Source organism: Pipra filicauda, unplaced genomic scaffold (genome assembly GCF_003945595.2).
Source record: "Pipra filicauda isolate LSUMZ 115617 unplaced genomic scaffold, ASM394559v2 scaffold1020_size37388_pilon, whole genome shotgun sequence".
NCBI lineage: Eukaryota > Metazoa > Chordata > Aves > Passeriformes > Pipridae > Pipra > Pipra filicauda.
Window position 1 is genome coordinate 23,085 of NW_024103453.1, and position 12,923 is coordinate 36,007.

At 52.5% G+C, this 12,923-nt stretch overlaps 1 protein-coding gene across 2 annotated transcripts; it reads right to left on the minus strand.

Annotated features, from left to right (window-relative positions):
• Nucleotides 1-114: 114 nt before the first annotated feature.
• On the minus strand, nucleotides 115-12,631 carry LOC113999122 (hydrocephalus-inducing protein homolog). Of its 2 annotated transcripts, none has more exons than XM_039389348.1 (20): nucleotides 12,534-12,631; nucleotides 12,266-12,438; nucleotides 11,932-12,130; nucleotides 11,217-11,316; nucleotides 10,573-10,672; nucleotides 10,212-10,380; nucleotides 9,708-9,928; nucleotides 9,326-9,380; nucleotides 8,495-8,699; nucleotides 7,894-8,126; nucleotides 7,161-7,312; nucleotides 6,195-6,387; nucleotides 5,612-5,720; nucleotides 4,760-5,017; nucleotides 4,310-4,449; nucleotides 3,757-3,978; nucleotides 2,463-2,623; nucleotides 2,147-2,259; nucleotides 1,240-1,570; nucleotides 115-410 (listed from the first exon to the last, which is right to left on the minus strand). In XM_039389348.1, the coding sequence occupies exons 1-20, from the start codon at nucleotides 12,558-12,560 to the stop codon at nucleotides 251-253; spliced, it is 3,321 nt and encodes a 1,106-aa protein (XP_039245282.1). In that variant the 5' UTR covers nucleotides 12,561-12,631; the 3' UTR covers nucleotides 115-250. The 2 variants fall into 2 exon arrangements, with proteins under 2 accessions (XP_039245282.1, XP_039245265.1); XM_039389331.1 differs by having other exon boundaries at nucleotides 6,195-6,390.
• Between the last annotated feature and the right edge of the window lie 292 nt (nucleotides 12,632-12,923).

Consider the following 12,923-nt stretch of genomic DNA (forward strand, 5'->3'; position numbering starts at 1 on the left):
CCTGCTTTCCTGGAGATGGCTGAGCCCCAGCTCCCAACCAAGCACCACACAGACACCTGCTCACTCCCCTCCTGTGGATGTGGGAGAGAACTGGAAGAGTAACAGTGCGAAAACTTGTGGGTTGAGACACAGTTTATTAGGTAGTATGTGGATGACGTAGAGATGGGTGTTGGGGGTTGAAGAGCAGCTGGGGAGGCCTCTGGTGAAGGCTGGGAAACCATGAGCAGAAGAAGCCATGACACAAATGGTGTCACTCTGGTTTTGCTGACCGCTGCACCTTCTTTGGTTTGCTGCTCTGGGTTTCACCTTTTTGCAGTGATGTAGAGTGTTTCAGACCAGCCTTCTGCAAATAGCCTTTCCCCATCACAAACACCGATGGGCTCTTCTGAGATGGCTCCAGGTTAGGAATGCTGGGAAGAAAGGGACTGGTATTAGCCAGATGAACATTTCCAGCCAGCCAGCTGCTCGCCTGTCTCCTCACAGAGCACACAGTGTCACATCCTCTCTCCATGCAAGCAGCGAGCAGCAAATGAAACAGAACTGCACTCCCTGCCACGGAGGCAGCAGAGGTGGAAGGGCAGAAACACAACCAGTTATGGGCCTGGGGACCAACTGCAGCATATGGGGTTCCAGGTAGAGAAGGAGGCTGGGCTTGTCCCATAAGGAAGCATAGCTGGGGACTGGCTGGCCCCTTGGCAGCCATTCTGGATCTCCCATTCCAGATTTTGCAGCCCTCCAGGAGCTTAGTGTTTCATACAGTGTCTTTTCCCATTGTCTCCACACAGATCCATAGACATCTCCACAGACATCTGGCCTTGGCCAGATGATCATCTTTCTGTGCTCTTGGATGCTGTGTGTTCCTGCTGCCTCTCTGGGGCTGGCTGTCCCCAGGGCTGCACACTCACCCACCCCAGTCAGAGGGACTGAAGGGAGGATGTCAGAGGATGGACCAGGCTCTGCTTGGTGCTGCCCATCAATAGGACAAGAGGCAATGGGCATAACCTGATGCAAAACAAGTTCCACCTGAACGTGGGGAAGAACTTCTTTCCTGTGCAGGTGACAGGTTGTCCAGAGAGGGTGTGGAGTCTCCCTCACTGGAGGTATTCCAGAACCCTCTGGACACAATCCTGTGCCATGCGCTCTGGGATGACCCTGCTTGAGCAGGAAGGGTGCACCAGATGGCCCATCCTGTGATACCCACCAGGAGCATGGATTGGAAAGCACCTGGACATTTCTTACCTGCACAGCATTTCAGCCTTAAATTCCCCCACACGCGTCGGGCAGAATTTCACTTGGAAAATCTGATTTTGTCCAGCAGGGATGGTACCACAGTCAGGCTCAATGGAGAACAGCGGTGGGTCATTGAAGTCATCTGGATACAGTTCCATGGAGGAACTAACGTACTTCGAAAGGCAGGTCATCTGGCTTGAACGGCGCCGACTTGGCGTGGGCTGAGTAGAGTGGGGCCGACTTGACTGGGGCCGAGTTGACTCGAGCGGCGACGCCCAGTGCACCCGACTTGCACGATGCTTGAACCAGTGATCCACAGTATCAGAGGACAAGAAATAACCTGCAGGAGGGAAAAGGACATCTTTCAAAGACAAAATCCTTTGTTCCCAACAACTCTGCCTCCTGCTGCAGGTGGATAGAAGAGAGCTGGGATGCACTTGGAGCACCTCTGGCCAAGTACTTTCAGCAGGAGATAGAGCGGCTGGGAGCAGGGTCTCCGCCTGCAGCACACACTCCCATGCTGGGGCAGGAGGCTTGGTTTTAGACAGTGACTTTGCATTTGCCCTGGAGTGGGGAACTGCATACAGACAGCGGCTGCAGGGCAGCTCAGTTGTTCCACCCTTGTTTTTCCCAGTCTCAGAGACTTCCCAAAGAGGTGCCCTGATGTCCCCCTTCCCAGTCCTGACCCAGCATGTGGCTCTCCTCAGAGCCCGGCTCAGCTCCTGTGCAGAGCACAAGTGGCAGAGCAAGAAGAGGAGGGGCTAAAAGGCAGAGAGGGGGTAAGGAGAAAACTCTCCAGCTGCAGCTGGGAAGTGGACAGGGATGAAAAAGCAATTAATGTTTTGGGGTGAAGTGGCAGGGTCTTCTCCTTGGACCCTCAGCTACCAACTGAAATGTCCCAGAGCCAATGACTTACGCATCAGAGTGACCGAGAACGGCTTTCCAGAACTCTTTGATGGTCTTTCCTCCTCCAGATCCACCTCCCAGAAGTATTTCAGGGCTACTTTGCCTGTATTGGACATCTGGAAACTGAAAAACAAGGAGGAGGAATAAAAAGTATGTACTAAAGTAACACTGTATGGTGGGCTTCTGGTACCACCTTCTGCTGAGGAACGTCTTCTTCTCCAGGCAACTCTGCCACGTTCAGAATTGCTGCTCTGGGTGGCCCAAACAAAGTATTTCAAAGTCTGGAAGTTTAGGGGGAAAGGGCCAACATGGTGCCCAGCACTCACGTGCTTATCTCTGTCTTGAAGGGCTCAGTCTGCTTCATCTGAACCTCGATGGTGTCCAATTTGAACTTGGCATAGTCAACCTGAGCACTGAGGAAAAGCTCAACCTTGCGGCTGCTCTTCTCCAGGACGGTGTGAGGTGGTTCCGGGACTGCCTTGGCCACCTGCAGGCAGAGGAGGGAAGAATCACTGAGCAGAGCCCAGAAAGCCAGGCTGAGCTGAGAAATCCTTTGGCCTCCAAACTCAGCCGCATAGAAAGGACATTCAGGTTTATTTCCCTGGAAAGATGACAAAACTGGACTGTTGTACTACAGTATTGGTTTCTACCCACTGATCAAAGCAGTCACCACCACAGCTATTAATACACTCATGGGGATTATGGCCAGCTGTCAGTCCCAGTGCTTCAACCCTGTAGAGCCTCTGACCTTTTCCCTGGTCCCCTATAAATCCAGCAGGTCTCAAAGTTAGGATTAAGTTCCCCTGCTGGAGCCCTGTGGATGGAGAAGCCCAAGACTGACTAGTCCTAGAAAGAACTTCCTTCTCGTCTTAGGAGAAAGTGCTCTCCAGATGGCACATGGGGGGTGGGAGCTGGCTGTGGGCATTTTGGGATGCGAATGATCTCACTGGGAAAGTCTCCAACTGCTGATGCTCTGATGGGGAAGTTGGGTTTACAGGACTTACAAAGTTCTCAGAAAGAACCTTCACCAAGACAAGTGTGTTTGGCAATAATGATAGAAAAAGCAAGAGTTTCTGGAGATGATGCTTCTCCAGACTCCTGCACAGTGCCTGGGCTGCTCCATAATGAGATATCCCCCACAAGACAGAGGCCACACCCCAAATCTCTGGTATCGGTGTAGGCAGAGCTCGGAGCTCACTGGTGTACGCGGAAGAGCACTTGTGCTGCTCTCCCCTTCAGAACAAGAGACAGAACGCAGTGGAATTAACTCCTTGGGGGTGACAAGGCACCAAATCAGATGAAGAGACTTTAACACTGTCAAATGGGATAAAATCAAACGTGACCTCCCATTCAACACGGGCTGCAACACTTGGCCTGTGGCACAGACCGGCAGTTTGCATGTGGATAAAGGTCTCTTGCCCAAAGGCTTCCCCCTCTGGTGTGAGCGCACCCGCTCACTGCGCATCCGCCTCTCCCTAAAAGGCACTGCTGGTGAACCTCCCGGCTGGAGCCAATGCCCAGGGGAAGCAGGAGCTGCTCTGCCAGCAGCGCTGGTGCTCTGCTGCTGTCGGCAGGTCCTTTTGCAGAAGCTTGGTTAGCTTTTGCTGTTGTGCTTCTTACCTTCTCCTTGATAGGCCAGCGGGCTCCTGGTAATCTCTCAGTGGTGTCCTCCCATTTCTCAGTGTACATTCCATCGTCCCAGTTGTAAACCTCTTCTGGTGGCAGCTGGTATTTGATCTTGTCCACCTTACACTTCACAGAGTGCCTTTTGATGGTGACCTGGACTTTGGATTTCAAGGTCACTCTGATATCCTTGGCACAGCCAGGCTGGAGGTGTCCCACCTAGGGAGAACCAGAGAGTCAAGACCAAACTGGAATCACTGGCAAGGGCAGCACTGACAGCAAAAGGGATTGATATGGCGAGCAGCCGGGAATCTGCACCTCAGTGAGGATTTATGTGAGATTTGATAAAGCAAAGTATCAACAGAAGGTGCCACCTCCTATAACACGGAGCCTTTTCTGCTGGGCTGACAGCCCTGCCCCAGCAAAGACAGGGATTGCATCTCCTGCATGGCACTGGAATGGGTTCTCACTCTGGTGACTCCCTGCCAGCTCCCAGGAACACCGGGAAAGGGCTTGAGCAACTGGGAAAGGCAGGGCTGTCCCAGCTCACCTTGGGGGAGAACCGGAATAGGACGTCTGCCAGCCACTCAAACCGCATCACCTCCTTGCTGCGGTTGGTGACTGTGAAGGTCTTCTCGCAGAGCTCCCTGACTGCACAGTCCCCGAACTCTATGTGATTTGCTCTGATAGCTGTGAAGAAGGAGAGCAAGAGATCTCAGCATGCAGTGAGGTCCATCCGCCCCCCTCACGTGCAGAGACACGTGTATGTTCAGCTCTTCCTTGCACCAAGCCTCCCTCCCTCTGGGGGGTCCCCAAGCCCATGGCTGTGCCTGTGCCCAGTGACAAGGAGCACAGCAAACACTCCTCTGTGTGCACGGCTGGCAAGCTCACAGGCCCCCAAGTCCAGTGGGTGACAGCCCAGCCCTGGTTAGAGAGAGGACGTGCATGATCAGACATTTTCCTCTTCCTCGCTCTACCTTGGCAGCCTCTCCTCTCTTACCCTCAATGATGTCGTCCTCCAGACTGCCCTCAGCATTGCTCTTCTCGCTGTCTTCTGCTAGTCCAGGGACGTTATCAAAGGTGAAGTCATCGTCGTAGCCTTCACCCACCAGCTCTATGTTGATCTCATTGTTGCCTGACAGTGGCACACGGATCTTCCCTTCCACACGTTGGGCCAGGGTGGGTTTGAAAAACACATCAAATTCTGCTGATTGCCCGTGTTCCAGGAGCATGTAGGGCTTCTTGGGATGCTTCTTGGCTGCACAGCAATGAGAATCAGATTTAAGTGATACAGCTGTACAGAGGAAATATTTCCCGGGGTTATACGAGGAATAAGAGGTTGGAATCAGTTGCTTCTAAGCAGAGGTTCTCCCACCAGTGGTTCCAGACCCTCTTCCTGTGTTCACAAGACTATGCCACCATCACACATATCACCACTTAAGCGGCTTAACCTCAGGTTAACGCCCAGCCCTCATTCCATCTGCTTCCAGCCAGCTCCTGCCGTATGGAAGGCTGAGCCAAGGAGTGGTTTTGGCTTCTGCTGGCTGGCTTGTGTGCTCAAGGGCTGCCTCCGTTCAGGCTGGTACCTTCCCACACGCAGCAAAGACCTCAGCCAGTCCACTGAGGTGGTGATAGTCCCCCACAGCTCAACCCACCGTGTCTCGAAGAACAGAAAAACTTCCTACAACTTACTAGGAGGAAACCCCGCAAGGAATCCACAAGAAAAGCTCGGGGGACAGAGAGACCAAGGAAAGAAACTACGTCTAACATGTGGCTGCTGCTTAGACAAGCCAAGATCAGGGCACACCTTTTCCCTCTGTGAATGATCACGCTGCATGGTTAATGAATTTACCTTTTCCAGTGGACTCTTCTTCCATGTCTCCAATGTGGAAGGCACGGAGTGCGGACTGCGTGCCTTTCATAAAGAAAACTCCCTTGTCATCCACGATATGAACTGTAAACTGAGAAAAGGGAACACGGAGCACAATGACATTGGTGTGAGTAGAGGCTGGCACGTGGGTTGAGCCCGTACGGCCGCTGGTCCAGCACGGGGAAGCCAGACCACCTCCCCACCTCAAACACAGCGCCCAGCACAAAGGTTAAGTGAAGTCACACAGGGGAAAAAGGGTGTTCAGAAGCATATGGATAAACAGGACAGACAGTCATGAGCAGAATGTAATTAAACCACAACTAAGTTTAATTAAAATGGAGTCAACCAGTATCAAATGCAATCTCACGGAACTGGGACATCATACATGCCCACATGAGAACAAAATGTGAGCTGGGAGATGGGGGGAAAAACACCCCACCACCTTTCTTGTGTTGTGTTCAACTAAAGAGGAAAGACTGGACAGAAAATCACATTTTTTGGGACCTTTGCTCCATGGGACAAGCACTTGTTCCCAGCCCAGAGCATTCCCTGAGCAGGTGCTTACCTCTGTGGGTATGACGCCATCGTTACGAAGGACCAGGGGCAGTGTCTGTGAATCCCCCAGCAGGAGCCTCCTGAAGCGCAGCACAGGGTTTCCTCTCTTGCTCCGAAGGCCCGGGCACTCGACTGTCACCTGAGGCACGTGCCCCTCTCCACTGATAGTGAAGGTCAGGTGTTGGGGTTTCGTATTCACAGAGCTGCTGGAGAGGCACAGAAACCATTTCAGCCAGAGCCTTCCAGAATAACAGTTCTAAATAATTTCCCTGATTTGAATCATGCTGTACAGCAGATAAATAATGAAGCACCAGATGAGACGTGGCAAATCCTCTGGCTGCAGTGATATGAGACATATGCAACAAGCAAAAGCACACCATGAGAACAGTACAAAGGCAAGAAGGGAAAACCAAACCAACAGCACCATCAGTAAAGATTATTTCCAAGGCCACTACAAAAGGAACTGCTTGTTAGGGCAGAAAGCTGACTTCCCTGTTCCAATTCAGCCACTAAAGGCTTGGGGAAGGGCAGGTCAGAGCCCCAGTACACAGGTCCCAGGGAGAGGAACTGGGCTTCTCTTTGATAAGAGCTCCAATCACTCCCCTGATATAAAAATAGCTTAATGCATGCAGGGAACCACACAGGATCACTTCCTTTTACAGAAATAAGGAGGAAATCTTGACTTGCTGGCACAGAAACTGCTTCATCTAAGCCTTTTGTCCTTGGAAAGCCCCAGCTCAGCTGTTGCACTTCTCAGTAACTTCCAGCTGGCTACCTAAGGCCCTCTCTTCAGAGTCCCTCACACAGGCTGAAGTATCCTCCCCATTTTTCTGCTCTGCTCTGCCTAACAGTTACTCAGTTACCCAGATCATCTCATGCCAAGTACTCTGCCTAAGAGTACTGAAAGCATTAGAGGTACCAAGAGGAGAGGCAGCTACCAGAACGGTCCCCCCCAATACTTCACAGGGTCACTCACCCTTTTGGGATAACAACGGAAGCTGTGAAAGTACAGTGGTAGTCCTCCTTTTCTTCTGGAGTGAAGGTCACTGTTGCAAAGGCGTGAGATAAGCCAGGAATCTTCATCTCAACAGGATCCAACTTGAAGATGTTGTGGATGAGGCTGTGAGGCTTGGGGGGAACCCACAGTGCAGTGTTAGGAGGAAACATCTTTCAGTGTGACCCAGTACATCCATAGATGCATCCCTGGGAACAGCCCCAGACAGCCTGTCTTGCTTCATGCTTCCCTGGGCAGGCTCCTCCATCCCAGGGGATGCTGACCTTGCGCTAATGCCCAGGCATACAAAAGCTTGCTTTGATGGCTGGGTAGCCACCCCAACACATGTGGGAGGTTGGGGCAGTATGGAAAACCCTGCAAATAACCCAGGACTGGCCTTTCAAGAGAAGGAAATGCCAGGAAATGCTCTGCTTTGAGCTCTGTCCCATCAGTCCGTAACAGTCCCTCTCTGAGTGTGCTTTCAAGAGATGTTCAGGATTCCCACCAAAGACCCAGAAGCGTGAGCCAAAATTTGCTTGAGAGATGTGGAATTCAATGCAAGTGCCCCCCTGGCATTGCTGCTCTGCCCTGCAGTTTGACCTGCACTGAGCTGGACTAGTCCAGCTGGGCCAGAGAATGCAATGACTCTGGAGAACAAGGCAGGCTCTCACATGGCCTTTAGAGAGCAGTGGTCACCTTGGCCTCTTGTTCTTACCTCTCCAGGCAAGGCTTTGATGGAGAGGACCACATTACATGGGATACAGCTGGCATTAGAGATCTTGAAGTGAGCTGTGGCCCGTTGCCCAACCAGAACTTTGGTGAAGATGAATGTGTTATCATCTCTGATGAAAACACCGTTGCCTTGCACTGACTGTAATGTCTGGTGGAGATTGACGTTGCTGTGGATCGGGTACTTCTCAAAGATGGATGTGACATCTTCAACAAGCGCTGCAGACAGACCAGAGGGAGGGCTGAGGCTGGAGAAGCCTCTGCTGAATTTACCTGGACCCAGTTGGCCTCTCAGAAGGCTTGATAAGCCCTTTCTGCCCAGGTGACTGCAAAACCCAGCCTTGGATAAGAGAGCTCAGTCAGTGAGGATGGAGCTCAGTCAACCTCAGTCTTAAAGGGCATTGCTTTCCTTTTATGCTTCCACACATCCCTCCCAGCCTCTCCCCACTGGTGGACTCGAAAACGACTGCAACCTCTGAGGATTTTAAGGTGGGACTTCAGGACCAGGGTGCCTCTCTATCCAAGCAGCAAGTTTAGGTGCTGATCAGCAGCAGGACTGCCCATGGCAACCTGTGGACAGTACGTACCTGGGAAGCAGGACTCGGCAGTCAGGATAAAGGGAACGCCGAGGGGATTGTCCTTGGGGTCTCTGTTGCTGATGTCAATGCACAGCCTCTCCTCGCATTTCCCCTCTGCTCCTGCGTTGCAATCCACTGTGATGTTTTGTTTGCCCCAAGGACCGATGGAGCCGGAGCAAGGGGACACGGTGAACATGCCTACAGTGAGCTGAGCCTGCAGAAAGAGCACCAGGACAGGCTGATGCCTAACAGCCGTACCCTGAACACCCCCAGCAAGGAGGATGCCACGCCTCGGCCTCCAGCTGGGCCCGAGCACCCAGTGGCAGGGCAGGGAAGGATGACTCCACGGCCCAAAGGCAGCCCCAGGATGAGATGAACAAGCCAGGAGGAACTGCACGTCTGTCCCGAGTGGCAGAGAGGAAGGAGTTTGGTGAAAAGAATGAAGGTGGTAGCTGGGATCCTTCAACCTCCAGGGGTACAGGAGAGCAGAAATGACTGAGAGCAATGATGGGAGAGAGGGAGAGGATTGGAAAGAAGAAAAAGCAAAGTTGTCAGTGCTCTACAGATTGGGAGTTCAGATGGGGACAGTTTGCTCCTGTGGTGTTCACAGATCTGTGCTGGCTAGCAGCCACCAAACACAGGACCTGCTCCCCTCTCTTGACCCCACAACTGCAGGTCAGAGCCAGAGCATGGGACTGTCAGTGGAACTGAGCAGATAATGGACTCTCCATCCCGCAGATCATGTCCTATCCCTCATGTCCTATCCCCAGCCTGGGCACAGCTGCATCCTCCCCCATCCCCTGCAGCACCACATGCTGGGGAGGAGCAGGAGCCACCCACCTGTGTCGAGTGCGTTTTTTCCCTGACCGAGGGGGCAGATTCCTCTTGCTGTGAACTGAGAGGAGAAAGCAGAGATGTGTCATGCTGAGCTCCCCTGCCTTTGTCTGAGGCCAAAGCTGGCCTTCCTCCCCATGGAGGAAAGCCTTCCTGCTCCCGATGGCCCCCGGAGAGCTGCCTGCAGCACCCATTGCTGCAGCTCATGGACAGAGCAGCTCTGTCACCAGCTTTGTCCCACACATGGGGATACTGAGGTGTTTTTTTGCTCCCTCTTCCCAAGTCAGTGACCCAAATGGACAATAACCCAGGTCTGGCTGCCTGTCACACACCAGCTGTGTGGTGGTGCCTCCTCAGACAAGAAAGGCTGGTGCAGGTCTTCTCTTACCTTTGCAGTGGAGGTGCTTGGTGGATGAAGAATTTGAAGTTGAGGGCGCCTTTGTTCTCTACAGTTAAGACCTGGGTCTTCTTGGTGCCCTTAATCATGGTACCGAAGTCGATGGGCGAGGCAGGCTCGATGCTGTACTTGCTGTACACTGCTCTCGCCGACACCCTCACTGGGATGGTGGCAACAGTCTCACCTCCTTTACCCACTTGGGGATCAAAGACCTGCAACCAAAGGAGGGGTTGGTAAACACAGCAGAGGCCAGTCTCTACCCCTGTCCCCTGACCCCACCCCAGGTCTCCGGCAGCTCACCCTCCCTATTTAAAGGCCTCTTCCAGAGCCAGATTTCCAGCTCTCTTATGAAGCCTCCCAAATGGTTCTGGAAGTTTTTGTTTGTGTATGTAGGAGAGAGGATGCCCCAGCTAAAAGCTTCTTTGCCAAAGACACCTCTCCTGCTTATGCTCCCAAGACACACTGTGCTAATATAGCCGGGCCCTGGCAGCTCACCTGGCAGAGCAGGATGGGTTTGCTCTTGAGAAGCATTTCAGTCATAGGGTGGAAGAGGATCTCAACTTTCACAGGTGGCTTGGAGGCTTTCAGCACACCCTTCTGTGGCTGGACAGTGAAATGAGATTTCAAGTCACCCTTCTTGGAACTTCCAGTTGTCAGTCTGAAACTGTGGAGAAAGGGAGAGAATGAAGACCTCTGCAGTTGAAAGTACAGGTGCCACCAGCACAGCCAGGACTTTGCATAGGACCAGAAAAAAAAGAAAAGGGAGCAGCACGGGAACAGGTTCTAGCCATGGACAGAGGGAGAACGCAGGCCTGGGAGCCTGAGGAAAAGCTCAGCACCAGGCAGCTGGACTCACCTGTACTCAATGTCATATAAGCCTTTGTTCTTAAGACTGAGGACTTCCTTCTTATTATCAAAGACATTAATGGTTCCAAAATTCACGCTGCCATCTGGACCTGTAGAAAACCCGCAGAGTGAGGTAAGAAATGGTGAATATTTGTGAGCTGCTGCAGAGCACTCCCAGTCACAAGCTACATAGTTGGAGTTCTTGTATGGCACAAAACCCTCTTCAGCAAGTGTCCCTTCTCAGAAGTGTTCTCTAGCTACTTGGCTGCCCTTTCTCTTCTTACTCCCAAGTATCTGCAGGGTAGAAGCCAAGGAGCTTGGTTTCCATTTCCTTGCTTCCAAGCACAAATCCAACTGCTTTATGTGCCGTGCTGAGCCTTTGGGCATTGCCAACTGCCTGTTCAGATGACTGTTGTTTCAAAGCACCAAATGCAATCTGCACATGAAGCTGCACATTTCCAAGTTCAGACGGGAGAGACTCAAGGCTGTTGGTGCCCTGACAGTGCTTTACTTCACGCAGCTTGCAAGGTATGAGCTTTATGGATCTGTGCCACCCTTGCCTGCTATGCCATCCCCTCCCAAGGGCTTTGGTTGCCCACCTGCCAAGGTAGTAAAATGCATCTGGACTGTGTTGTCTGGGAGGCATCCACTGACCTTCAGGCATGTTGATGCTCAGACTGACATCACAGACCTCCACAGAGACTTTGATGGTTTCCGCATGAACAATGCCCAGGATGTTTTCTGTATCTGAAACCTGAGGCAGCAAGAAACAAACACTGCTTAGACCATTCTTTTGGAAGACAGCCTCTAAGTCCTTGTCTCTGCCAGCTGCTCCCCCCATGGCCTCCCTGGCTTGACAAGCGTTTGTGGACTCCCAAGCTTCCCTAACCTGTCCATTTCACAGGCTGCCCCAGTGGGATTCTGCTGCAGTAAGAAACCTTATCACACTCCCACAGCAGGGAATGGTGCTGCTAAAGCACCCTTGAGAGGGCCAGGGCTGTAAACACAACCACAAGAAATGTGAGGTGTCCCAGAGCAGGTGGCATTGACAATTAATGCCCTCCTCTTCAATCACCTCGCATGCTTACTGAAATGCAGCCTCTAAACCACAGGGAAGAAAATCCCAGAAAGGGTCCAGAGAGAATGCTGGTCTGTACAACCAAACAACAGCCTTCAAGCGTGCACAGCAGCAAGGTGGCTGTGGTACAGGTTGCGGATGCAGAGCCTGGGCACCCGGCCAACCCAGTGCAGAGGCAGAAGTTGGGGTCACAGCACCCCTGTGTCTGTCAGGTGCAGCTCTCTCTGTCCCTAAGAGCACACGGCTGCTTGCTCTGCCCTGCTCTGCCAGGAAGGCCCAAGTCTCTCTCACCTCCACTCGGATCATCTTATTTATGATGCCAATCTTCTCAGCCTTAAAATTCAGTTTAACTTCTAAGTCTGTCCGGGGCCCAACAATGCCCCTGCCTTGTGACACAGAAAAATCTTCTCCAAGGTCCTCCAGCCCACTCAGATGCCATGCCATGGGCAGTGGGCTGTCATTTTTCAGGACCAGGGTCTGGGTGCCAGTCCTGCAGAGACAGGAAAACACTCAGTGTCAGCTGCTTGGTGTTCACACCAGTCTCGCCGTTGAATGCAGCTCGAAGCAGCTCTATCTGAGCCTTTGTCACAAGCCTTGGAGTGCCCTCAGCCATGGGATGACTGACCTGTGCAGAAGAAGCTTGTTGAAATGGAGCTCCTGGGGGCTGACCCCCAGCTTCACATGCACCCCTTCGCAGCACAGTCGGAACACCACTGGCTCTGCGTTGTCCTTGACGCGGCAGATGAGACTGTCTTGCATGAGGCCAGTGGAAGTCGGGTATGCCCAAATACTCAGCTTCTGAATCCGTCCCCACAAAAAGAAATACAAAGAGCCCTCCATGAGCAGGAGGAACGGCACTTCTGCGGTGCCTGCCCTACCCACTGACCTCCTACCTTCTTCTCTTTGGGCTGCAGCCTCATGCTGGGAGGGTCCAAAAGGAATGTCTCTCCTTTGCTGTCATTCTCAAAGGAGAAATGGACCTCTGCCTCCATGGGGGAGTTATTGAGGATCGTTAATTTTTCACTGTTGTCGGGGCAGTTCTGTGCCTTGTACCTGTCCAGAGAAGGGGAAAAGGCTGCAGAGGAGACTGTTGCCCTCACCACACACTGAGGAAAGCACCATGTGCTGGCAGCAGGAGGTGGCACTGGAAGACCATGGTCTAACAAGCAGGGGAAGAAAAAGGATCCCTGTCAGGGGCACGAGGCACGGTCTGTGTGCTCATCCTTGCCTGGCTTTGATACCTGCCCCTATACCTGGTGCCTGCACCCCAGAAGCATGATGAT